We start from the raw sequence: 27,459 nt of genomic DNA, 5'->3' as shown, positions 1-27,459 counted from the left end.
AGAAGGGGATCAGTTCTACCTTGTCACCCCTCCCCATGGATGTTACCAGATCTGGTTAATGCTTCCAGTGCTGTAGGAAGTTACTGTCAGGTTGAGGAAGGGTAGGCAGACACAACCTTATCAATGATATTGATGAGGCTTAAAATGTACAGTTGCCCCTGGCACAATCCAATCAGTTCAATTAATCACAGAAAGCAGCCGGACAAAGCCAAGTCACCTTGAACAAACAAACCCTGGGCAGCTCATTTGCCTGCACTGTACTGAAAGTACAGGGACTTGACCACAGTAGATAAGACAATTGGCACTCAACTGTCCTATTGGACACCAGTAAAACTTCCTCTCTGATATTCAACCTGTCACAATATATTCTCACATTACACCATGGAATCTACTCTAATTGGTTCAACAAATCTAAAACTGTTTTCCCCCTTTAGGTAGGTAGGCAGGCATCCGTTAGTCTCGATAGACCATGGATTTGCGCCTTGCAAAGTTTCCAGGGCACAAGCCTGGGCAAGGTTTTTTTTAAAATGGAAGACCGGCAGTTGCCCAAGCTTGCTAGTCTGCCCTCTCCATGCCACTGATGCTGTCCAAGGGAAGGGCATTTCCCCCTTTAACATTGATATGTCACAGCTTTTTCTTGGGTTTTCCCAAGCCACTCAGCACATGGACCTTAATTTACCTAATTTACTCATTCTTGTTACAGAACAAATGAAATACAACTTCTATGGTGATAGGCAGGCCACTGGAGGAAAAATCACTATCTCAAAGAGATCCATGTTCTTACAAGGAGAAGACCAAGAAGCACATGAGGACACTAACTGGAGATCCAGATTTCCTGTCAGGATTCTCCAGCACCTCAGCCTGGTCATCTTTTGAATATCATGAATAGTCAGCTACCTCTTGTGATGCCACCTCTCAGATCTCACACAGGAGATCTTTGGCACAGTGCCATTGAAAACTGATTGTTCTGGGAGTGACCACTAATTTGTACATCAATGGCCCAGAAGAGAGTAGCAGCGGGCAATGATGTTGCTTGTCTGACCTCCAGTCACATTTCTCTCTGGGAAAGGAACTAACAAGCATGCAGTGCTGAAATAAGCAGCTAGGAGTTGAATTTTCATGCCAACAAGTGTATTCCAAACTCCAGATTAATTATGGGCATCTTCTTACCACAAAACATTATGATTCACCTGGAACTTTAATGACACCCAATATTCCCTTTCTCCTGTGGCATTAAAGAGGCCATGGAAACTGTTGATGTATAAGTGATTTTACAAGGGACCATTGGTAGAAGAAAACAACAGTACTTTCGATTCACCAAAAGTCAAATACTTTACACTTATATATGTATTCCTCTGCCCTCCCACCACAGCTTTTCATGCCTAAACCCCCACCATCTCTCACTGCCTCAACCTCCCTGCCCTCACTTCTTCTTTATAACACAACACAACAGAAACCAAAAATACAATCGACAAAGTTCTGTCAGTCTCACCACCACATATCTGTTGGTACATCCAAAAAGAAATGCTGATTATTGAAGAGACAGATCACCTTGTTCTTCTCCAGGGAATATTGCAGCTTCAAGATATTTATACTCTTTCTCAGAAAGTTACTTCTAGTCAGCTTATGTCTTTCCCAGCAATATCAGCTTGCACCATAATGATGATCACGCTATAGCACGCTATCAAAGTCACTAGCATCTTGTGTGATCATCAGTATTTATTCGAAGCGCATGCATTATTTAGATTTGCATCATAGCAGAACTCAGCCCAGTTTACAGTGTGGCCCGCAGAAGCATGATTCCAGCAGTGATAGGAACCCTGGTAGGGCAGCCACTCATATCAGTTTAATACTAGCCCAACTCTATAACGGTGAGTGAAACAAGATTTTATAACAGCAACTGTTCAATATTTGAACAGTGGCATGAAGTGCATGCCAAGGATTTCAATTGCTGACGGAGGTGCTGTGAGATATAGCTGTACTGCACAGGCTGAGTTTACTACAAAGGGCACACAAAGGCAGGGGAGACACAGAGTGGATCCTCACAGCGCTCCAACCAAATCACAAACGCAACTTTCGACCTTGGAGCCGGAGCAGCAGCTGCAGTATTCAGTGCTTGTCATTAAATCCTGTCTCTTTGCACATTACTTTTTTTCCCCCAGCAATCAGAAATGTATTAGAGAATTAATAAGAAACTCCTCAGGGTTATTGGAGATAACCTGCACTCTAGCCGGAGGCTGCTCCGAGCCCACCCCCCCACCCCCCCGTATTCATAGAGTAACCATGAAGCAGCCAGTGTTCGTGCCGAGGAAGAGAATTCATAACACAGCACATACCTCAACAATTTCAGACATCTCTGTGTGACAGGCCATGTTTCAAGTCAATCTCAGCAACAATCAATGGGCACTCTGAGGAGATGGTGCCTGCTGGTTCCCCAGCACCGCAGTGAGTCACAGCTCTCCACACAGACGCTGGTACTCAACATCATTGACATATTCCCACCCACTATCAGCAGGCTGTGTACACACACAGACCACAGACTGCAGGGAAATTGGAACACATCCCTATGGTAATAGTAGGATGTGAATATTGTTAACATCCACACACCTTAAATCCAAATTAAACCATAGAGGGAACAATGTTTTTTTTTGTAACCCTCTGAATGCCAGCTCTTAGCTTTTATTCCAGTGTCAGAACTACATCCAACAATCAAAATAGGCTCAGAAAAACAGATAAAGAAAAAAAAAGATTAACTATCATTTATCACAGTTAAATAGTCCTGGAACACAAATGCCCACAGGATGAAAACAGCTAGTTAGCTGTCCTTATCACAACAAAATAAGAAAATCTAAAACAAGTTAAAAAAAAAATTGAATTGACCCAACGAAACTTCTCCAAACTGTGTTCAAATGTACTGAAACACCAGCTCCTTATGGTTTGAATTAAATTACCAGAAAAGCAACAGCAATATGAAAGAGTTCAGCAACATTTTTTCACTGGCTTTCATAAGCTAGACAAAACTGCAAGTTAGCAATATAAAGGAATAGCTGGCATCATTTATCATTGGTTTTTGTGTTTTATTCTGTTAATTAATGCCAGAATATTTACTTACTTATTTCCATTAGTCACCATCCTTTTTATTCCCTTTCCCAAAACAGGTCTATTTAAAAGCAAGATACTTCAGATACTGTGAAATCAAAAGGAAAATGCTGATGAACTAGTCAGCAGGTCTATAGAGAATACACGGAGTTATATATTTCAGGTCCCATTAAGTGATTCTCTCTGCAGATGATGCTGGACCCATTCTTTCCAACAACTTTTTAAAAAATGGATATGTAATTCACTGCTTACTGAAAGAGTTGAATGATAATAGTGAATCAGTGGGAATAACTTCTCATCACTGAAAGGTGCTTCTGATCAGAGTAGCTGTAAATTTATGATCAAGCAAAATCAGAACATACAAGTGCAAACATTTATACTGCAGTGTCAAGGGTGTGGAGTTTCCAGTGCAACCAGAAGGTCCACTTGGCTGTAAAACCTAGTTAACACACCATTCAAAAGTTGTACAATGAAAAATGTATCAACTGTATAGGTGGAGCTCTTTGATAACCCAATTGTTAGTTACCTTCCAGTTATCTATACATCTACGTGCATTTGTCTTCTGTAAAGGTTCAACATTCTCCCACAAACTACATCTAAATCCTTGTTAACTTTGAAACCTTAAAAGAGACCTAGAAGATGATTTTCAATAGAATTAGTGGTGTAGTGAGCTCAAGAACTCAACATTCCCAAGAAACTGCAGTTCTGTGGACAGCATAGTGTTGTACCATAGAAACACAGAAAACCTACAGCACAATACAGGCTTAGGAAGCTGCTGCCTTGCTACTCCAGTGACCCAATTTCAACACCAATGCTGCTAGTGAGTTTTCCCCAGTGCTTCATTTTCCTTCTGAATTCCAAAGATACGACATGGTAGGTTAATTGAACCTTTAAATTACCCTGGATATGTGGGTGAGTGGTAGAGCCTGGGATTATGCAATAAGACATTATTAGTGGGGCAATGGGGTTGCTCTGTGAATTGGCTGATGCAGCTTCCTTTTTTATGTAGAAACCATAATGAGCAAAGCGGGGGAAGGTTCTCTTAGCTGCTTCATGCACGGTGAATATTTAGCTCAATAAATGGACGACCGAACACTGCAGCAAAGGCAGCAGGAAAATCTAGATACATGGAATAATATTGCTCACTGCAAATCTGTCCAGATAACTCCATCAACCAACTAACATTAATTTTCAGAAAATACACAATTAGATATTAACTACCCCGCACTTCGATTAATTAGATGTTACATTTGAAGGAAATACACCAGCATTTCTGATAACTGTAGTCTGGTAATTTATGACAAGTATACTAGTTTAGGATAGTTCTTCCTACATCTGACAGTACAGCAACATGCTAAAACTGTAGGTGACAAGACCCAAAAGTCAGGCACTGATAACTGATTTTTATTAATGTTTTCTAACACTGGTGACATTCCTGTTTTTCCCTCTTCAAGAGCTTCTTAACTCAAATATTTCCTGCACATTCAGCTTTTTTTTTTGGAGTTTCCTTTTCCCAGCATTAACAGCAAGTCTGGACGATGATTTGAGCGCCAGGCCGAATTGGAAAGGTTATGTGTCGGCTGAATTGAGGCGGCGGGGTCCAGGCCGCACAGCGTATCGAAGCAACAGAACCTGAGGTTTGGATGATGATTCAGACACCGGGCCAGAACAAAACGGTCAGGGTGCCAGGGCCCGAGGCGAGGGACGGGCCAGTTCAGCTCGTTTCTGTGACGTTTACTCAGCTCTGTGCTGAACGGAGGGTCTGGACGGACTCTCTTTCGTGGACTTCCATTCTGAACACTATCTTCCTGCTTTTATTGTTTGCATGCTTAGTTTTCTCTCTGCACACTGGATGTTCAACAGACTTTCTAAAAAAAAGGGTTATTTTGGGTTTCTTTCTTTAGTGTCTGACTGTAAGGAGACAAATCTCCAGGTTGTATAATTTATACATACTTCGATAATAAGTGTACTTCGAACTTTGAAATTACTTTTATTGCCGAGTATTCGGGCAGGAATAAATAGGCAAAGGCACAGGAAGAGTCAGGAGATATCAGAAAAGTGGGGCTCAAGATCAAGTATGTTTATTTATTAAGACTAATTCGGTGTGTCCTTGATCAAAATTCTGGATGAATTGGACAATTCAGAAAATTAAAGATCACGAGGCAAGGGTAAACAACGACAATTAGAATGGGGAAGGATTCAGAATGCAGGAAGAAGCAGCTTGCATCAGAAGGGGCTGGGTTTTACAAGGCACAAAGAAGTAGACACAATAAGAAGCAGGATTTGAAATGTGTAAATATTTATACAAAAGGATGGATTCACCAGGCAGGGATTATCAGGCACAAAATGAAGGGGCTGGATCACAACACAGTCCCAATTAAACAAAATGGTATTCACAGTGGCGGGATAATCAGAAGGAACACAAGTCACAAGGCAGGGATAATCATGCACAATTAGAACTGGTGGATTTGCAGGGTAGGAATAATCAAACACAATTAGAAGGGGTGAGAATAATCAGGTAGAAGTAGAAAGGAGGTTATTCACAGCGCAGTAACAACATCCACCAGAGGGAATCACAACGCCGGAATAATTAAGACCAATCAGAAGTGGGACACACGCGGCTGGCATTGTTAGGGTATGGTCTGTAAGGGCGTCAGTATAAATGTGCTGTATTGATTATCCAAATTAATTTGGTTATGGATTCTTAGACTAAGATTATTAATAAATCTAAATTAATTTGTGGGATTGTAATCACAAATCCATAAAAAGTGGTCCAATATTGCAAAATTAATGATATAAATACTTCGTAGTTCTAGGTCAGGAAGCAGAACGCATGCTTATTGGTCACTGAAGCTTCTATGATGAGCACAAGCCCTTAAATTACTTGTGAGGCTTAACAGAAAAATGGATGCATCCCAAATCAGCAGATGGCCAAAGTTGACACAAGCACCAACTGATTCCCTGTTTAACATGTATTTTTGAGAGATGTGGAGCAACTGAAGACTACGTCACCAGTCAATGCATTCAGCCAAATATCCGGCAGGATTAGCCCTTATGTGGTTTCAGCTTAACCATGTAAGCAGGGGAAAGCCCATTCAGAGTTAGCAGTGTCCTTTTTAAACACCACAAACAGAGAACCCTCTGCAGATGCTGCAAACCCGAGCAACACACACAAAACGCTGGCGGAACTCTGCGGGCCGGGCAGCATCTGTAAAAGTACAGTCAATGTTTCGGCTCGAAAGATCGCCTGTACTCTTTTCCATAGACTCTGCCCGGCCTGCTGAGTTCCTCCGGCATTGTGTGTGTGTGTGTTGCTTCTTCTTAACATGGTGATCTAGAACAAAAAAAAAACGCACAATCAGGAGCTGCTTAGTTTCTCGTGAGCAGACTGGGAAAGACTGGCTGTAAGCAGTCAGAACACACCACCTGCAAAACAGGGTAAAATGCCAAAGGAGTAAATTCTCTGCAACAGAGGCACCTTTCTTAATCTTATAGCAACTTTCAACAGCTCCACTACAATCAAGTGATATGACATTTTTTCTTCCAAAGAACAAAGCTTTTTATGCAGATATGCACCTGGAATTTCCAGAGATTTTTAAAAACAATATTCCTACACAACTCCTGTGGAAGTTCAGGTGAGAACCAGCTGCAATGGATAAAAATAACTTATCATTACTTTTCCAACATCTTATATTTCTAAGTTTGTTACCATGGACTATCACACTCCCTTAAAAATTGTATTACATTATGAACATCGGTAAGAGGGTGGATTTTCCACATCTAGCTATTGGCTCATCAAGACACAGCCCTATCAAATATGAAGCCGAAAAGCTCACAGAATCATAAGAGCCCCATCACATTCTCAAAATAAAACTTGTTTCAGTATTTTAAATAAAAACAGAAAACAGTGGAAGTACTTCATGAGTTAGGCAGAGAGTAAAGGGTTAATGTTTCAGGTCAATAACCTTTTATCAGCAGCAAAATGTACTTCCAGTGCTTTCTGCCTTTAAACCAGGAGTTTGTAATTGGTCAAGTATTTTCCTCAAACTACTCTCACTTGCCATTTTGCTTCCAACTCTGGCTGTAGAGATACTGTACAAATAAAGGTTTATCATAGATAGAAAAACTACAAAATTAGACTTTAAAGGAGGCACAAGGGTATCTGCAGATGATGAAAATCTGGAGCAACACACACACACACACACACACACACACACACACACACACACACACAATACTGGGGCAATTCAGCGAGTCAAGTAGCATTTACTGAGGGAAATGAAGAGTCGATGTTTTAGGTCAAAACCTTTCATCAGAACTGGAGAGACGGAAGTAGAAAGCAGAATGAAAGTGTAGGGGCGAGGAGAGGATCGTGAGCTGACAGGTGATAAGTGAACCCACGGGAGAGTGGTAAAGGTAGAGGGGTGGGGGTAGAGGGGATTGGTGTGAGAAGATGGGAGATGATAAGCAGTAGCTAACAAAGCAGAATCTGATAGGAGAGGACAGTGGACCATGAAATAAAGGGAAAGAGGTAGAGAACTAGAGTGAAGAAGGAGTGGGTGACGAACAAGTTGTCAAGGGCAACGCAGGAAAAAAAATGGTAAAGGAGCAAGAGGGATAGAGAAAACAAAGAGGGGGTGGGAAAATAGATGGGTGTGGTTACAGGGAGCTAGAGAAATTGAAGTTGATGCCATTAAGTTGAAGACTACAAAGATGGAACAGGAAGTGTTGCTCCTCCAATTTCAGGTGGCGGCCATGGACAGATATATGGGAATGACAGTTCTGTCAGGTCCCATCCATTGGCCTCCATCATGGAAAATAAACCTAACCTATCAAATCTCTGCTCAAACTGAGAAACTCCACCCCAGGCAACATTGTGTTGCATCTCCGCTGTATTCTTTCCGATTCAATCATGTTCTTCCTGAGATTGCCCACCAGATCTGTATACAGACCTCCACCAACAACCTAACCAAAGTTTCATAAAGTTGTACAATACCTGGTTAATAAAGGGATGTATGCCATGTGCCCGCTTTACCATCTTATTTACTTTTGCAACCACCTTCAGGAATTCAAAGTTCAAAATACATTTAATACCAAAGCATGTATACACCAAACAACCCTGAGATTCGTCTCCTTACAAGGAGCCAGAAAAGTCCAAAAAACCTCAAGAACCCATTAAAAAAAGACACAATGCATGGAGAAAGAGAAAAAATAAATCACGCAAACAATAAAACTAAACAAATAGCATTCAGAAGTGAAGTTTAGAATTTTTTTCTGTTGTGATATAGAAACTTATAAAAAATTAATTTTAAAGAAAGTGAAGTTTTACGAAAGGCAGAAACCCAGGCATCGCTGCAGCTGGAGCAGGCCACAGCCCCAGTTCATTGCAGAGCCAAGTAAACGTTGTGAAACCACAGATGCGAAGCCAGGTGTCACTGCAGTTCAGCATGGGGCTGACTAAACAATGCAGAGCAGCAAGCAGAACTGGCCCTCGCCTCCAATCCCAACATCCTGGCACTTAAATTGTCCAAACATTGGGCTGTTTCTCACTCTTGGACCACTGGGAATATTGAGGACCAGGTCCCCTTATTCCTCTATACTCCCTACAGTTCCACCATTTATTGTGTACTTCCTGAACTTCCACATTAGTTCTCACAAGGTCTATCAGGTTGGACTTACCAGGATTATGTTCCATCTGCCCATCAATATCTATCCTTACTATCAACACCACCAAATTTCACGTCATCTGCAAACTGAACATACTTCCTACATTCATATCCACATTGTTAACGTATATACCAAATAAATTAAGAATGAGAGAGAGAGACATGTGCTTAAAATTGTTTATATCAAAAGTTCAGCAGTCAAAATCAGTTAAATCCTATTGAAAGAGTCAATGTTGTTAATTTAGATTTAACTTTCTATGTTGGGATTAATGAGTGATTTGGACACGTTACAGCCAGTTTGGGCAAACAAGATGCAAAAGCATGAGATGTTGTTTCTGCAAAGCTAATTGTCTATTAGTACTAATCAGATAGTGCTTTCTGGAGATTATTAATTCACAGGGCTTTTCATTCCTGTCTACAAGTTTCTGGCCAAATAACACTTCGATCAAAGTGTGTACTGTATTATTATTTTAGCAAAATAACACCATTTAAGCATACACAATATACTCGTGATGCTTCAGGCAAATGACTTTTCACCAAATCTGATGCAAAACCACTGACCTGACAAGATTATTATCTTCCTCTCTCCACAGAAATGGTGTAGAGCTACTAAGTACTCACAACAATATTTGTTTCAATATGGAATGGGCGATAGTTTCTTGAAGCTGAAGAAATTTGGCCTGTCCCCTAAAACCCTCACTAATTTTTATAGATGCACTGTAGAAAGCATTCTTCTAGGGTGCATCACAACCTGGTATGGAAGTTGTCCTGTCCAAGACCGGAAGAAGCTGCAGAAGATCGTGAACGTAGCCCAGCACATCACACAAACCAATCTTCCATCCTTGGACTCACTTTACACCGCACGCTGTCGGAGCAGTGCTGCCAGGATAATCAAGGACACAACCCACCCAGCCAACACACTTTTTGTCCCACTTCCCTCCGGGAGAAGGTTCAGGAGCATGAAGATTCGTATGGCCAGATTTGGGAACCGCTTCTTTCCAACTGTGATAAGACTGCTGAACAGATCCTGACCCGGATCTGGGCTGTACCTTCCAAATATCCAGACCTGACTTGCACTACCTTACTTTCCCTTTTCTACTTTCCAATTATGATTTATAATTTAAACTTCTATTATATTTACTTCGATTTGTACTTCAGGGAGCTCGAAGCGCAGAATCGAATATCGCTGTGATGATTGTATGTTCTAGTATCAATTGTTTGGCAACAATAAAAGTAAATTAATGTAAAGTATAACCTTACTCTGTACGATCGAATCTTCAGTTCAAACACCCTTAGCCAGAATCACAGTGGGGTAAAAAAAAAACAACAGAAGTCCCCATTTCAAGAACTGGACAATGGAAAATTTCAACCTATCTCAATGTTTTATAAATTCAGGTATTTACTGATTCTCCATAATCATTTTACGCTCATACTGTAAAGGGGTTAAGGAAAGATGTGGGAGCCACGATGACAAGTCTGTGTCTGGTTCCCTGCTCACTCTGGTCGTCAGCATCCTGTCTAATGGCAGCAGTCACTGACGCACCAAAACAGTATAATCAAAACTTCTGGAGAATACACTGAGAACAAGAGGGAGGAAAAGAGAGAGGCAGTTCTACAACCCTCACAAGATCACTTTTCATATGCTCAACCATTAGGTGGAGGCAGGTGGATATATTCCTGAAAGATCCCCCATTTCATGGGGCTGCAGTACTACCTGAACGTTGCTAAAGTTGGACAAAGTGCAGCTACTGCTTGATCCTCTCTCTCTCCTGGGCAATGCAAAAGGCCTCACTTACCATGCCAGCATCCTCCAGCATCGCTGCAGCTAGTATTGCATCGGGAGGGGGGATGCGTCTGATACAGGGAATGTGGGAACACTCCTTGCCCAAGGTGCTGAGTATAAACTGCAGTCCCCGCTCTCACTACACACCACACAGAGAGAGAGACAGCAAATAAAGCACAAAGCCAGCTGACTCCGCTCCGATTGGAGAACTCTGAGGTCACATGACGGTGTCCTTGCTTGCCAAAGGGGAGTGATATAAATAGTCATTAATACGAGGAAGGTTGGTTGAGGAAGGCAAGCACACTGAGCTGCCTGAGTATCACCTGCTGACAATACTGCTGAAGTAAGATCTGGAATGACAGATGCGTCGGGGGAGGCTCCCTCTCCTCTGAAGGTACGCCGTGGCAGGATCTCTGGCAAATGACCGTGCACTCCACATTGATCAGGCGGATGGTTCACGCTCTGCAGCTTCTCCCTGTGAAGGAGCGTGCCCCTCCACACTGCGGAACAGGTACACTGCTGTCGTTCATTCACACTCCTGAGCGGGACGCCCGGTCTCCCTCTTTCTCCCAGGGAGTGTCTCTCTCCCAAATTCTAGGAATAGCTTTCCCCTCTTCTCCACCATCCTTCCACCTCTCCCTCACTCCCTCCCACAGGAGGCAGTTCTCATCTCTCCTCCACACTCCAAGGGAACTCTTCCTCTCCAGGGAATCACTCTCTTCCCTTTCCTGGATATAGCTCCTATCACTCATTCCCCTCCCCTCTCTCATTCCTCAAATCTCCTACCAGAATACTCCTCTCCTCACTCTCCCCCTGCCAGGGCACATACCTCATCTTCCTCTCCCTTTCAGGGAATACCTCTCCTCCCCTCCCTCCCGGGCAGGTTGCTTTCCCTCACACCGACCATGAAGGGAGCTGTAACATAGTTTGAAAGAAAGTTTGGCCATATTCGGAACTCCCCCCTCCCCCCCCCCCCCCCCGAACAGAGTTACTTTTGGCAACTAAGGAGGAGTATTCTTATAGTCCTCTCAATGGTAGTTGTAAAAGTGGACAAGGCATCAGAGAGAACATTAGAGGTGAGCGTAACAAGAATAGCAACCATTATAGACTGGACTAATCAAATTTGAAGTTGATGACAACAGAGAGGAAACAGTTAACATTTTTTTAAAAAAACATTGCACATGTTGCAAAAAACAAAAACCCTTTAAAGCACAAAACCCAGAAAGAACATAATTCATTCATGGCTGTCCAGAGAAACTGAAGATGATATTAAATCAAAAGAAATTGTCTTTAAGATTACCAGAATGAGTTTGAATGATTGTGAGGAATTTGAAGACAATAGAGTGCATTCAGAGGACAACAGATATGCAAAACAAAAAGAATGTAAACCAACAACATAACAGCAGACTGCAAGAGCTTCTATAGGTATGCAAGATGGAAAAGGGCAAATATGGTCTTCTTACAGATTGAGGCAGGAGAATTTATAACGGGGAATAAGGAACTGGCGGAGGATTTACGTAATTACCCTGCATCTGTCCTCATGGAAGAAAGCACACACAAAAATCTGCCAAATATACTGCAGAAGCTGAGGATCTACTGAGAACATAGCAGTGGTCAAAACCTAATACTGGAGAAGTAGGTGAGCTCAAAACCTGGTAACTCCCAAGGAGCCGAAGATCTCAGAGTTTTGAAAGAGACGCCTTTAGAAATAGTAAATGTTACAGTTATCAGGTCCTGTGGATTCTGCCACTGTGCTTAAGGGTAGTGACCTCACTACTTAAGGAGAGAGCGAGAACGAAAATGAAGTATTAACCGATCCAATGTCTGTAGTAGCAAACACTGCTTGCAAAATATTATGAGGGATGTAACAACAGAGCACCTTGGTAATAATAGGATTTAGCAGAATCAATGTTTTTTTTAAGGAAAATTACACTTGACTAATCAGTTTGACTTATTTGCATTAGTGCCTCAGAGATGGTGTGGTATACCTCAATTTCCAGAAGGTCTTTGAAATCATGATTCCCAAAGTCAGAGCAAGTGGCACTGGGGTCAATAATACTGGCATGGATTGGGAATTGGTTTTTGGAGCAAAGAGGGGGAATAAACAGATCTTTCTCTGATTAGCAGGATGTTACCTGTGGGGTGTTTGGCAATAATTTAGTACAATGACTTGGTGGGGAATGAAATATCATATTTCAAAGCTTGCTGACAATACTGGATGCCAAGTACAAAGGAAGATGTGAAGAAGCTTCAAGGCAAATTGCCAAATGGAGTGAGTGGGTGACAACCTCGCAGATCGAATACAATGCGTTAAAAACGTGAGGCCGCCTACTTCTATGCGCAACAGGAAAGTGGAGTACTTGTCATACGGCAAGAGATTGGGTAGGTTACACAGCACAGAAACAGGCTCTTCAGCCCTGTTCATCATTGCTGACCAAAATGCCTACCTGAGTTAGACTCACTTGCCTACAATTAATCCACATCTTGACCAGCCTTCCACACAAGATCTTGTCAAAGGCCTTGCTAAAGTCAGAGTATATTCCATTATCAGAGTACATATTTGTCACCATATACAACCCTGAGATTCATTTTCCTGTGGGAACACTCAGCAAACCAATAGTAACTATATTGTATGCATGGATGTGATGAGGTTCTACAAGTACCTGGGTGTGCACCTGGATGACAGATTTGAGTGGAGCACCAACACAGAGCTGTGTACAAGAAGGGCTTGAGTCACCTCTACTTCTTGAGGAGACTGAGGTCCTTTGGAATATGCAGGCCTCTCCTTCATATGTTCTATCAATCTGTTGTTGCCAGTACAATCTTCTATGCAGTGGTGTGCTGGGGCAATGGCAGTAACATGGGTGATGCCAACAGGCTCAATAAACTGATTAGAAAGGCTGGCTCTGTTACAGGAGTCAAACTAGACACAATGGAAGCTGTGGTAGAACAAAGGACCCTATGGAAAATCCTGGCATTTCTGGACAATGTTTCTCACCCTCTGCATGCCACCTTGGCTGAACAGAGGAGAACTTTTAGTAACAGACTAAGACAACGGTGGTGCTCCAAAGAGTGGTATATGAGGTCATTCTTACCCTCGGCCATTAGGCTCTATAATGAGTCAACCTATAGCTGGGGAAATGATAATTCCCTCCCATTAGACTGTGTGGTAACTTATTTTTTTACTCTTTCTACTTCTCTTCTAATATTTATACATCTGTGCACTTGTAATGCTACTGTGATACTATAATTTCCTTTGAGATCAATAAAGTATCTATAACAGGATCAATGAAAGATCAACCAGAGTGCAGAAAACAACAGACTGTGCAAAAGCAAATATAAATAAATAGCAATAAATAACGAGAACCTGAGATAATGAGATAAAGAGATTTAAAGTGCAATCGCTGGCTGTGGGCATGTGAGTGTAGCTATCCCCTTTTATTCAAGAGTCTGATGTTTGAGGCTCTTGCCTGCCACCCTCCCCTCAGCAAACCTTTTGCTTACTTCTCCAAAAAACTAAATCAAAATCAATAAACCAAGTATCAGTCTAAATGGATTTTAAACATAGTAATAGTTTGAAAAGCTTGCTCTTCACTTACCCTCTTTAAATTCTTCCCCATTGATCTTGAATGTAACCTATAATTTTAGACTCCCCTAACCCTGGGAGTATGACCGTTCACTGTATCTACGATTCTCCCCTATGATCTTACAGATCTCCATAAGGCCATCCTCTCAGCTTTCTACATCCCAGGGAAAGTGGTCCCAGTCAGTCCAGTCTGGTAACATCATTGTGATCATTTTCTGCACCCCTTCCATCTTAATGACATCCTTCCTGTAGCTAGGTGATCGAAGCAGCATACAATATGTCCAGTGCATTCTCGCCAATATTCTGTACGCTTTTAAGATGGCATCCCAACTCTTACACTCAACGCCCTGACCGATGAAGGCAAGCATACCAAACACCTTCTTCACCACCATGTCTACCTGTGTTGCCACTTTGAGAGAACTATGAACTTGCAGCCCCAGCTCTTTGTCCTACAGGACTCCTGGTGGTCCTGCCATTTACTGTGCAAGTCCTGCCCTGGTACAGCTTACCAAAAAGCAGCGCTACACATCTCCGAGTTCAATTCCATAGAAGCTGTCATAATCTTAGATAACCTTCTACATTGCCCACCACATCATTAATTGCGCTGTCTTCCTAATCTTGCAAGCTACACTTTGATTTACATTGTTAATACACATGGCAAAGAGTCATGGACTCAGTCATGATCTTTGCGACTGGCTGAACACTGGTTACAGACCTCCAATCTGAGAAACAACCCTCCACTATCATCCTCTGATTCTCACTACCAAGACAATTTTGTATCCAATTGGCTAACTCACCCTGGATCACATGCAATCTAAATTTCTCAACCAGCCCACAATGCAAGACCTTCACCAAACTTTTTGGATAAGCCCTCAAAAAGTTAAATCAAATTCATGAACCATGATTTCCTATACACAAAGCCTAATCAGTCCTTGCCTTTCCAAATGCAGATAGATCCTATCTCTCAGAATCACGGAAGTTAGGCTCACAGGCCGGGAGCTCTTTAGCTTCTCCTTTCAATCTTGGCTACACTCCAGTCTTCAAGCACCTCATCCCTGGCAACAGATAACACAATTACCTTTGCCGGAACCATGGCAATTTTTCCCCAAACTTCCCTCAACATTCGAGGATACAATGGTCGAGTACTAGGAGTCTTTATGTGCTTCAAGACTGCAGCAACTTCTCTTTGATAATGCGTATGTGTTTCAAAGCATCACTATTCTCTTCCCCAAATTCTTTAGCTTGCGTGATCTTCCCAAGGCAAGTACATATTTATTTTAGATCTCACTCACCTGTGTGTGGCTCCACACGTAGGCAACCACATTGGTCCTTAAAGGGCGGGAGCAATTCCCTCCCTAATCCTGACGCAGGATTTCAGTCCAAAGCATCAGCAATTCCTTCCCCTCCCCACCCTCAACAGATGCTGCTTGACCCACTGAGTTCCTCCGGCAGATTGTGGGTTTCTCCCTAATTTCTTCTTTGGTCTTAATATATTTACAGACTCTCTTGTGATTTCTCCTTTACTCATCTGCCAATGTTCCACATTCTTAGCTCCCTCTGCCTTCAAAATATTCAAAGATTTAGTGTCCATCACCCTCCAAGTAAAGACATTTCAGCATGCCTCTGTCTTAACTGGGTGACCCTTTATTTTTAAACAATGAATCCTGGTTTTAGATTCTCTCAGAATATTGTATACTCCCACCCTGTCAAAACAACTCAACATATTAAATATTTCAGCCATCCCCCCTTCTGTCTTCTAAACTCTAGCAGATACAAGCCTAGACTCTCCAACAGTTTCTTTCAACAGGATCCTAAAGATGCACACTCAGTGTTTTAAAAAACAGCTTTTTCTCCTCCGCCATCAGAATTCTGAACTGTCCATGAACCCATGAACACTACCCCACTATTTTGTTCTTGTTTTTATATGCAGTGGTTTCTGGTTAATCGAGTCATGGATAATCAGGTCAGCTGCTTATTTGGGGCAACTCTTAAAGAGTAAAAACTAATTGAGAAAGTAGCCCCGATTCCCTTTGTTTGTTTGGGACATGTTTAAATGCTAATTAAACCTGAACTCATCTGGAATGTTAAAATGAAAATGAAGATTTGGAGGATGCAATCATCGAAAGCATTGTACGAAGGCAGTCCATTATCTGCACTTGGTGTCTGCTCCAATTCTCTTCATTTTCAGTTAATCATAGCGGTCGGTATACACTGGATGTATTCCTCCTTCGATAACTGTGAAACTAATACAGTTTTATAGTACTGTAGTAGTATTGGTGATGTTCTAATTTGCTCTGTATTTCACTTAAATACATAATGCGTTACTCAGATAAACAGTAATTTGTCTTTTTTATACCTCTCCAACTATTTCCATGAAACTTGAGCTAATTGGGATGGCCACTTAATTGGGTCAAAATGTACTAGTCCGGATGTGTCCCAATTAACTGAAATCCACTTTATTTCTTATTGTAACTTGTAGCTTATTTTATATATTGTACTGTGCTGCTTTTGCAAAACAAACAAATTTCACCACATGTCAGTGATAATAAACCTGGATCTGATTCTGATCAAACCAGTAAATTCTCTGTCAACTGTTTCCAATGCCTTAACATCTTCTGTTCAAATAGGAAACTCGGTACTGCGCTATGCCTAATGTTGTCGTACCTCTGCCTTAAAGAACAGAAACATATCCTCCCTACTTTTAATCCAATTCTTCAAGCCATAAATAATATTATTCTCAAAAAAGAGAAAATCTGCAGATGCTGGAAATCCGAGCAACACGAAAAGCTGGAGGGACTCAGCAGGCCAGGCAGCATCTATGGACAGTTGATGTTTCTGGCCGGAACCCTTCAGCAGGAACAGAATATTATTCTACTAACCCTCCAGATTACTTGCTGTGCCCACTTTCTGAAAAATTTGTACTTGGACACCCAGATTCTAAAGCTCTACAATCTCCCAATTTAGACAAAATCCTTTCTTTTTCATTTTTCCTTCCAAAAAGAACAATTTCACATATTCCTCATATAATACTCCATCAGATCTTTGCCCATGCATTTAACCTGTGGCACACCTGTGTTACATAGTGCTATCTGGAAAACTTATCTATCTCTGCCTCTTTTCTGTTAACATTAAGGACACAGTAAAAAGCACTTTGAAAATTAATAATAGAGCCATGGAGACTCAACATGGTTTCATCCAGAAAGCAGTTAGGTCTACCTTGATCTTCATAAGCCATTGTTAAGGTGCCAAAAAACACAAACGATTGTCAAATAGAGAAGGTTAATAAGGTGGGGATTGGGACAGGGGTGTAACATTAGCATTGATTAAAGGTCAAGAGGTGTAGAATAAATCTCTTTGATGGGAGTAGAATGAAACCCTCTCTCACTGCACCCCCTTTGTGATCTCTACTGCCCTTCAACTCTTCGATGATGTGCTCACCCAGCCCTGCTACCACAGCCATGCATCCTTCCGGGGAGCTTTATCAGATTCCTTCTTCTCCTGCCCTTGACCTTTCCCACCTTAAACCTTCCAGCTAGCCTCTTTCCCCTCCCCACCCCCACCTTTTTATTCTGGCATTGTCCGCCTTCCTTCTCAGTCCTGAAGAAGGGTCTCGGCCCAGAAACGTTGACAGTTTATTCATTTCCATAGCTGCTGTCTGACATGCTGAGCAACTCCAGCATTTTGTGTGTGTTGCTCTGGATTTCCAGCATCTGCAGACTTCCTCATGTTTGGAATATAAGCATGTTGGTTCCAAATTGGTGATGATTACTATAAGGGGATTATAAGGGATTAAATCCTGGATGGTCAAGAGGTGAATATAACAGGGGATGGTAGGAGGTTATGTACTTTTCAGAGAAAGCATGTAAAAGAATAGCTTTCAATAGTGAGAAACAGTGCACGTGAACATTGAGAGGCATAAGAGGCACAAAATAAACATGGATTTACAGTCATCAATTTGGAAGAAAAATGAATGTGCCATCTTTTATTGCAAGGCAGCAGGAGTGGAAAAGTAGTCTTAACAAGAAAGTGTAAGGTCTCAATGAAACCTTGCTCATGAAACCACGCAGTTATGGTCTCTATCCTTGAAGAGGGATGTACATCCCCTGGAATGAGTGTGACAGAGATCAAGTGTGTAATTGGACAAGACAGATACAACCACTATCTCATTTAGTGGCCTACTGTTGCTTCTATTTCTTATATTCTTTTTAAAGCAGCCCACATGCTACTTATCCAGTTTGGGAGAAAAAAACCTAATTCTTCTAATTTGACTTTTATTTTTCTAATCATGGGAACAAAATTAAATAACAGGAAAAGTCTGTTTAAATAAGACTTAGATAGTAAGCAATGTTAACTTGACTGTTGTGGTTCTATTTCAATATACTAGCCTACAGCTTCAAGCCTTGGCTGAGGCTGCGTGTGTGTCCTTGAGCAAGGCACTTAACCACACATTGCTCTGCGACGACACCGGTGCCACTGGGTCCTAATGCCCTTCCCTTGAACAACATCGGTGGTGTGGAGAGGGGAGACTTGCAGCTTGGGCAACTGCCGGTCTTCTATATAAAAAAACCCTGCCCAGGCTTGCGACCTGGAAACCTACCATGGCGCAAATCCATGGTTTATCGAGACTAACGGAGGCCTACACAACACACACTAGCCTACAAGTACCCAGAACATCTTCAAGGAGTGGTGTCTCAGAAAGGCAGCATTCATTATTTAGGACCTCCAGCACCCAGGGCATGCCCCTTTCTCACTGTTACCATCAGGTAGGAGGTACAGAAGCCTGAAGGCACACACTCAGCAATTCAGGAACAGTTTCTTCCCCTCTGCCATCCAATTCCTAAATGGACATTGAAAGGTGACGCTACCTCATCTTTTTTTAATATATAGTTTTTCTGTTTTTTGCACAATTTTTAATCTATTCAATATATGAATACTATAATTGATTATTTTTACCTTTTTTTTCTTCTATATTATGTATTGCATTGAACTGCTGCTGCTAATTTAAATTTCACATCACATGCCGGTGATAATAAACCTGATTCTGATAATAAATTAAGTATTAAATACACTAAATCAGAGTCAGTCATAGTCATGCTGCAATGAACCAGGCACTTTGGCCTAGTTGGACGATGCCAAGGAAGCTAGTCCTATCTGCCCGTGTCTGGTCCACAGCCCTCCAAGCCATGTGCTGATCTAGATGCCTTTTCAATATTTCTAATGTGCCCACCTCAACCACTATTTCTGGCAGCTCATTCCAAATACACCACCCCTACCTTGCATGAGGAAGCTACCCCTGATGTCCTTTTAAGATTCAGATTTTAAACCTATGCCCTTTTGGTTTTAGAACCACCCCCCCCCCCCCCAACCCCATGAAAAAAAGAACTATGACCCTGCCTGTGCCCCTCATATCTCTACCAGATCACTCCTCACTCCCCTACATTCCAGGGGATAAAGCCCAAGTACATACAACCCCTCCTTGTATCTCAGGCCACACTCCCCTCTGCCCCCCAAATCCAGGCAACATTCTGGTAAATCTTTCCGGCACTCTTTCTCTCTCTAGTTTAATAACATCTTGCCTATAACAGGGTGAGCAAAGGAGGACACAATACCCCAAGTACATCCTCACCAATATTTTAAACCACTGCAACACATCTTTCCAGCTCTTATTTCAATGCCCTGGTCAATGAAAGCCAGCATGCCAAACACATTCTTCATCACCCTATCAAACTCTGACACTGCTTTCCACGAACAATGCATTGCAATCCTAGATCCCTCAAATCCATAACACTAACGTTCAATGTCATGTTTTATTTTGGTTTGATCTTCCTAAATGTAGTACCTCAAATTCAGAGTCATTTGATCAAGTATCATCTGCAGGAAGAACCAAATATCTTGCAAGTTCGTTGTTTGGATCTCCCTTATAGATAGTAGAACAGTAATTTGGACATACATTGAACGTTACTCATGATCAAATGTTACATAGAAAACGTCTACAAAATGGTTCATGATCAACTAAGTACTAACATGAAATGAATTCTACAATCAATTAAGTAGTCTCTGTTTATTGATAAACTTACCTACAGTTCAACAACTTAATATTGCTATTATGCAAGGAGTCACCAGATGCCCAAATTGATGGATGCTTGTAAGGCACGTGCAACTCCTTGCATAATAAAATAACTCTTCCTTACATTTGAAGATGTATACAGATTCTGATAAAATAATGAAGAGGAGAGACCTTTTATTCCATTTAACCTGTCCCCACATTGAGTATTGTGAGCAGTTTCAGTCCCCTTGTGATGGATATACACTCCCGGTAAGTAGGCTTCTTGGTTGCTTGCTGATCTTGCTTTCTGAATACAACAGCTGACATTTGTAAGACCACAAATAATTGTAAGTAAACTTCCAACTAACAGCTATTTGACTTCTAGTCATAAATGGAAGTCAGTCTTCAGTTCTTAAAATGGAAATGGCAAGCAGTAATCAGCTTCAAGTGAAAACCAGTTTGGCAAACAAGCTCTGTAGATAGAAGATGCTCTGTCCATGAGAAGTAAGATTTAGCTCACTACACCTGGCTTATTGCTGCTTGAGATGTAGTATAAGACAATGGGTTGTTTAATTTGGCTTCTTTCCAACAGACAAGCTGACTCTAAGTTGCTTAGTTGAAGGAAGCTTGCAGAATTGGATGGATTATATCATTTAGCTATTAAATAACTTGTGTGTTTATGGTTGGAATGTTTTTGTACTCAAGAATGTTAGCTTTACAGCATTCATTGTTAACTGTCCATATTAAGCTGATGCCCATGTCTCCAAATGCTTTTAGTGTTAAAAGGGCATCTGTGGAAGTATCATATATGTACAAAAAGACTAAAGTGGCAGAAAAAGAGTATAAATGTAAAGAGCAATTCGGGAGTGGTTGAAGAACATCAAGAAGAATGATAGGAAGATGGGTTTGGTTTCTGCAGTGGATGATTCGTTGGTCTGCATTATTGGCATGTGTTTTTAGTTTATAGAAATTGTGCCTGTGTTTTGGAAATACTTTGTGTTTTACAAATGATTTGAAATTTGGAAATGTTTTGTAAGATAGAAATCCTCTGTGAGTTTTAAATATGTTTTAAGAACATTGTTTCAATTTAAATGTTTATCACTGAAAATAAATGAACTGAGCGTACCCATGGCTACTTATATCAGATAGGGCTTAAGGTCTTCATTCATGAAGTTTAGAACTTCATGGTCAGCAAACCCAGTACATCATACCCTTATCTAAGAAAGGATGTGCTGGCATTGGAAAGGTCCAGAGAAGGTTCATGAAAATGATACTGCAACTGAAAAGGTTAACTTATGAGTAGTGTTTGACAGCTCTGGGTCTGTACTCACTGGAGTACTGGAGTTTAGAAGAATGGGGCGGGGTTCTCATTGATACCTATTGAATACTGAAAGGCCTAGATAGAATGGGTATGGAGAGGATGTTTCCAATAATGAAGGAGTCTAGGACCAGAAGGCACAGCCTCAGAATACAAGGACATTACTTCAGAATGGAGACGAGGAGGGATCACTTTAGTCAGAGGGTGAGTGAATCTATGGAATTCATTGCCACAGGTGGCTGTGGAGGTCAAACCATCCCAAGGTAGGGAAGTCTAAAATCATAGGGCACTGGTTTTATGAGAGGGGAAAATTTTAAGGGGGCCTGAAGAGCAAGTTTTTCAAACTGAGGATGGTAGGTATTTAAAGTGGAAGTTGATAGGTTCTTGATTTGTAAGGGAAAATAAGTCAGCTATGATCAAATGATGGTGCAGACTCCAATGGGCCAAATAGTCCAATTCTGTTCCTATATCTTGTGGTCTCAAACAAATACTATACCTTGTAAGTCATTATATATAATGTCATACTCTGCCCAGAAATCACATAATATCCTGGGAGTAGTATAAAAAAACACAGATACAGATCAAACAAGTTTAGGGGTAAAATAATCTAGCCCATTTTTGCTTGATCCACATGGCAAACTGAAATGATTGTCTAGACTAGAACCACTTACCCTCTGTGATAGGACAAATGAAGAGAATATGATACTGTGACAGCACTTTCCGAAGATCAGCACAACTGGATACAGTACCAAAAGTACTCTGGGAAAATTAATTCATTCCTCATAATAAATCTTACCAGCAGACAAACTTACTGACAAGAAAGTTGCTGAGATTGGCACAATCTACATTTACACATCTATTTAGCTAGCTGCAAAAGATTCAATTTACTAGATATCTTCTGTAAACATGAATCAATAAGGCATTTCTAGAATTTCACATTTAATGTACACAAGCATTATAAGCAAAATGCCATCTGTGAACTCAACAGTTCCTCTGTAACTGAGAGAACACACACAGCTCACCTCCAGGACAGTTAAATGACCTTGACACGCTCATCAACTAATTAAGAGAATTAAACCTACACAATAGCATCAACAGATGGTGGAAGAAAACAGCTCACAGACCTCCCTCAGCTGGAACACCATTGCCACTGAGTGGAACCTGTTCCACACAAACAAGGAAGTGACATCTCCAGTATCAGCCAATGAAAACAAAAGATCTATCATGTTAGCAGCCATTATTTTGAACAATGTAATCTCATTGGTTTAAATTGCTGTGCGGGGTTTAATAAGCATTCTTTATTGCCAGTACTCCAAGCCCTTAATAACAGCTTGAGACTCTCCAGGAAAGGATTAGGGACAGTGTTTGTAGTGAAGCTGAATGGTAAGTGTAGCTCAAATAATTAGCTGCGTAGAATGCCAGCGGATCGTTAAGCAGAAACCTGCAGTCTTTAAATTAATCTGAATGCAGATGGATACAGCAGAAGGATTTATGAAGAAAATATTCTATGAATGGAAGCCCAAAGTTTCAATAGAACTAAAATGTGAAATAATACGAGAGAGAAACAAACAGTTGTTAGAAATAAATCAGTTTCTTTCAGTTACTTTTACACCACATGATATGAAGACAACTCTTGTGAGATTCCAATCTATGAGCAAACTAATCATCATGTGACCTGGGAAAGATCGGTATCTGCATACAACAAACAACATCCAAGTCAGAGCTGGAAAGTAGCAGGTAATGGGCACTCTATTCAAGTTCCATGTAGTGATCAGCTCCAATAAAAGGAATTCTGTCCACTCTCCATGACAGAGTACAAGGTTGCCGTTGTTGAACTCGTCAATATCGTGGGATCACCACTGACTATTGCAAACAGAGTACAAATTATCAATGGATCCACAGCACTACCACCCTCCCAAACTCTTCCCACCACCGGCAAAGCACGACAGGAATGAGGCAAAATATCCTCCGCTTGTGTGGATGAGTACAGCTTCATGTTGGGATGACCCCAACAGGCACTTTAGACATGCACACCTTGGCAACACCGCAAACCGTAAAGCTCAGCTTGCTTCCATGACACCCAGTAAGTCCCTTTGAGTGGTGACACATGGAAAGATGACGGCAATATTACGAGTTTAAAAAAGAACAGAAGACTCAGCAGATCAGGCAGCATCTGTGGAAAAAGAAACAGTTAATGTTTCAGGTTGAAGGTCATCGGGACAGGGAGAAGAGAGAAAACAAATTAATTTTAAATTGCAGAGTAGGTGGGGAGTGGCGGGTGGGAGAGATCACATTGTGGTTTATTATGTGTTTTGAGAAACCAAACACAGATGGGGTGACGATGGAGCCCACAGCATATTCAGTTTGCATGTGTAGTCCTGAGCTCCAAAAGTTGTGCGTCACCTTAATTCTCTATCCCACTCCGAAATAATCTGTCCATGGCCTTTTGCTCTGCTTCTACAAAGGCCGACTGACAGGGCAGTGGCACAGCAGATAGTGCTGCTGTCTCACGGCTCCAGCAAACCAGGATGAATCCTGATCTGTCTGTATTGAGCTTACGTGTTCTCCATGCGATTGTGCGAGTTTCCCTGGATGCTTTGGTTTCCTCCCACACCAACAGGGACATGTTTGGGGGCGGGGGGGAGTGGGCAAGTCAACTGTTTTCTGTACACTACCCCTAGTGTAGGCAGGCAGTACAAGAGTTTGAATAGAGTTGATTAACACACAAGAGAAAATGAAAAATCAGGGAAATTAAAGGAAAATCTGAATGTTCCAAGAGCTGACACGCCCGTACCTAACCCAGGCCAAAAGGCCTCCTTCAATCTCACAAGAAAAATGAATGTTAAAATATCAGCACTTCATCTTTCCTCTGGGTGTTTCGTAGCCTTTGGAACTCAAAAATCAACTTTGACAATTTTAGATAAGTTGTTTGTATATGAACCAGCCAGTTCTGGTGTAGGGTTATCCATCTGTAACAGTAATTCAGTTTTTATCTCTCCATAGACACTGCCTGATCTCCTGAGCATTTTCAGCATTTTCCTGTTTTCAATTTGTAGCAACAATTCTGACCTGCATTTCACATCCTTTCTAATTTCTTTACTTTTTCCCCCCATCCTCTCTCAATTATCAATCAACAAGGCTCCATAACCAGCGTAAGAACCTAAGCAACATTAACCTCATCCAGTTGGAGAGGCTCCCTTTGAGACTAATTTATTTTATTCCTTTCCCAGTTCTGATGAAGGATTTTCACCAGAAATGTTAATTCTCTTTCTTTTTCCAGTCAGCTGTCCAACTTGCTGAGTGTTTCCAGCATTTTTAAAAATCTCATTCCAGCTGTAGTTATAGCACCAATTCGTTCTGCAAATAGAACCAAATCTTGGTCATCAGATGCCATCCTTTGGTTGGACCTACAAGTGCTGAATTGGCGTAGTCCACCGTATTTGAAGTAGACGCAGATGAACACTGTGCTGAGCTTTCCCATGCTCTGATATTTTATACAGATTGACATGCCTGCCAATCTGCCCAATGTCTCATTACCGAGTCCATCACCCTTCCTCAGCAGGTTTGTCCATCAAACCTTCTCTCCAAGAAGTCTTCTGGACCAATGTGTGACAGTGATCACTGGGGACCTGACATACAAGTATTCCTTCTCTCTTGAGACAAACCATTCATGTCCATTGACCCACTGTGTCTAGGTCCTGCATCTAATCTACCTTCTCTGATGAGAGCTTCTTCTCCATGGCTCTAAAACAGCTCAACTGCTTGGCCAGGTTTATGTCTCTAAGAGCATCTAGAACAAGAAAGGTACAAAGCTGGAACGATGGTGAGGGAAGGACAAGCAACAGATACACGCTTTTACCATTTGAATCTTGTAGATCAGAAACAATGGAAATGATATTTGGGAAGGCGGATTGGTATGAACACACTCCCACCAACTGCTCTGCACAAGTGGTGGCCACCTCTATGCCACTGAGTTGTCGGATGCAGCATTGCCCACTGTTGGTCTATTGCTGGTGAAAGCAATTATTTGTCCTGCGCGGAAGCGGGTCTTTACTGGTGTTACAGTGTGACATGCCTGCCCTGGTTAAGTAGTTTGGGAATCCTTAAACAGTGAGAATGAACTGCTAGAGCATTGATGCTCTTGTGGAGTACATCAGAATCTGGTGGGAATTGTGATTGACAGTGACTGACATGGCTTGTATAGGCACTTGTGATAATATCACATATATGTATGTGAGTTAGTGCATTAGCACTGTTCAACATGATATTCACAGTCACTGTTAACATCCTAGTCACCAAGAGAAAGCAGTACCTTGCCTAATCAGGGAGAGGTCCATGGAAACAACAAAATTATCAGAGAAAAGTACAGCACAGAAACAAGCCCTTCAGCCCATCTAGTCTGTGCTGAACCATGTTGAGTCAGTGGAGCTGAAATGAACAGCGGTGCTGTGCAAAGATAAAGGCGACACATTTACTGACCCGATGTCCAGCGTGATTTGGTTTGTGGCCAATTACAGTCTCATGTGATTAAGGGAATTTAAAAATATATTCGATATATTTGTGGGACGTGAAGTGTAACAAGCTGTGTAAAACTCGGGGTTGGCTGGAGAGATCAAATGAGAGACAGAGGCAGGAGTTAGACCAGCCTGCTTGTTCAACTGTATGAGAAGAGGTCACAGACTCTCAAAGTCAGAAGATCAATCAACATCAAGTTCACATTCCACAGGACCAGCCATCTGAGATCGGGCAAAGTCTGTAACTTCAAAATAGCTGGGGGCTGTAACAATAAAGTAAATGAGTTTGATATTATTTAAAAGCATCAATATTTTGGGAACTTATGACACAGTGTTTCAGGGTGAAGAGACTTTGATGTGTTGCTTGGCACAGATTTGTGTGTGTGAGGCATTAATGTTTTTCCCATTCTGCATCCAGGTCCTGAGGGTTTTAGTCCTGGTGCTGACATCATTAGCCACTGCAACACACCCAAAATGCTGGAAGAACTCCGCAGGCTAGACGGCAACTCAGGAAAGGAGTAAACCGTCAACGTTTCGGGCTGAGACTACATCAAATCGGTGTGTGTTGCTTTGATTTCCAGCATCTGCAGACGTTCTCGTTTGTCATTAGCCTCTTCTCGCCACAGACATTTCATGATATACGGGCAATGAGATACCTACTGGGGCTCTTTGTGCAAATATATTGCCCTCAAATTCCTCTCCCCAAACTTCCTACCCCACCCATATGACACTCGGAGTCAATCACGACATTCCCCCAGTTCCATGCTCTGCCTCGGCTTGCTAACCTCTGAGCGACTTTGAAGAGAAGCTTTATTTTATGAGGTACACTCATAGTTCCAACCTGCTTATTAGCTAGAGACCACGACCCCTGGATAAACATTAATGCAATGAATGGTATGGTTGGTACTGCAAAATCATGATAATTAAGCAGCAACAGTGATTATTGATAGAAGGCATATCAGCTGAAAGCAGTGTCAGTATATATACAATGCAATTGTAATAACCATTTCACATCCCTTCTCATTTATCACTCTGGGTGGTTCTAATTCAGCTGGTTCAATATATTCAGTCTATTTTGACACTGGAATTCATGGAGAATCCATTCTCAAAGATTTATTTCAACAAAGGAGCAGAATAAAAACACAGAAAATAAACATGGAAAAATACACCTGAAAATCACTTTCTAGCCTTTTGGAAACACAAATATATAGCTCCGTGTATTTCATTCACCTCAACCACCACTTGAGAATTTGAGTCTGAAATTGAGTCATGTTTCTGTTACTCATTAGAAAAGAGATTGTTTAAATACTTGTATTTTAATAATACAATTCCTCATTATAATTCAAGTGGGGGGGGGGTCTTTCAACATATATCATAATCTGCTTCAGATGTCTTTTTAATTGCTCTAGTAGCCATGGTCAAATGGAGTCATTCCATTAAACGGCCT

General features: G+C 41.5%; 1 protein-coding gene across 11 annotated transcripts in view; it reads right to left on the bottom strand.

Annotated features, from left to right (window-relative positions):
- The window catches only part of LOC140731817 (septin-4-like), a 92,320-nt gene that overhangs the window by 63,090 nt on the left and 1,771 nt on the right, over positions 1–27,459 (bottom strand). For 2 of the 11 annotated variants that reach the window (XM_073053665.1, XM_073053674.1), the window contains exon 1: positions 10,562–10,686. The exons of 3 other annotated variants lie outside the window; for them this stretch is intronic. In XM_073053665.1, coding sequence (XP_072909766.1) covers positions 10,562–10,582 — 21 coding nt within the window. In that variant the 5' untranslated portion in view covers positions 10,583–10,686. Of the gene's footprint in view, positions 1–2,336; positions 2,448–10,561; positions 10,689–22,580; positions 22,659–27,459 lie in introns of those variants that run through there. 6 more of the 11 variants (XM_073053667.1, XM_073053673.1, XM_073053670.1 and 3 more) reach the window with 5 other exon arrangements.

This window comes from Hemitrygon akajei, chromosome 8 (genome assembly GCF_048418815.1).
Source record: "Hemitrygon akajei chromosome 8, sHemAka1.3, whole genome shotgun sequence".
Lineage (NCBI taxonomy): Eukaryota > Metazoa > Chordata > Chondrichthyes > Myliobatiformes > Dasyatidae > Hemitrygon > Hemitrygon akajei.
This window is presented reverse-complemented; position numbering and strand designations above follow the sequence as displayed.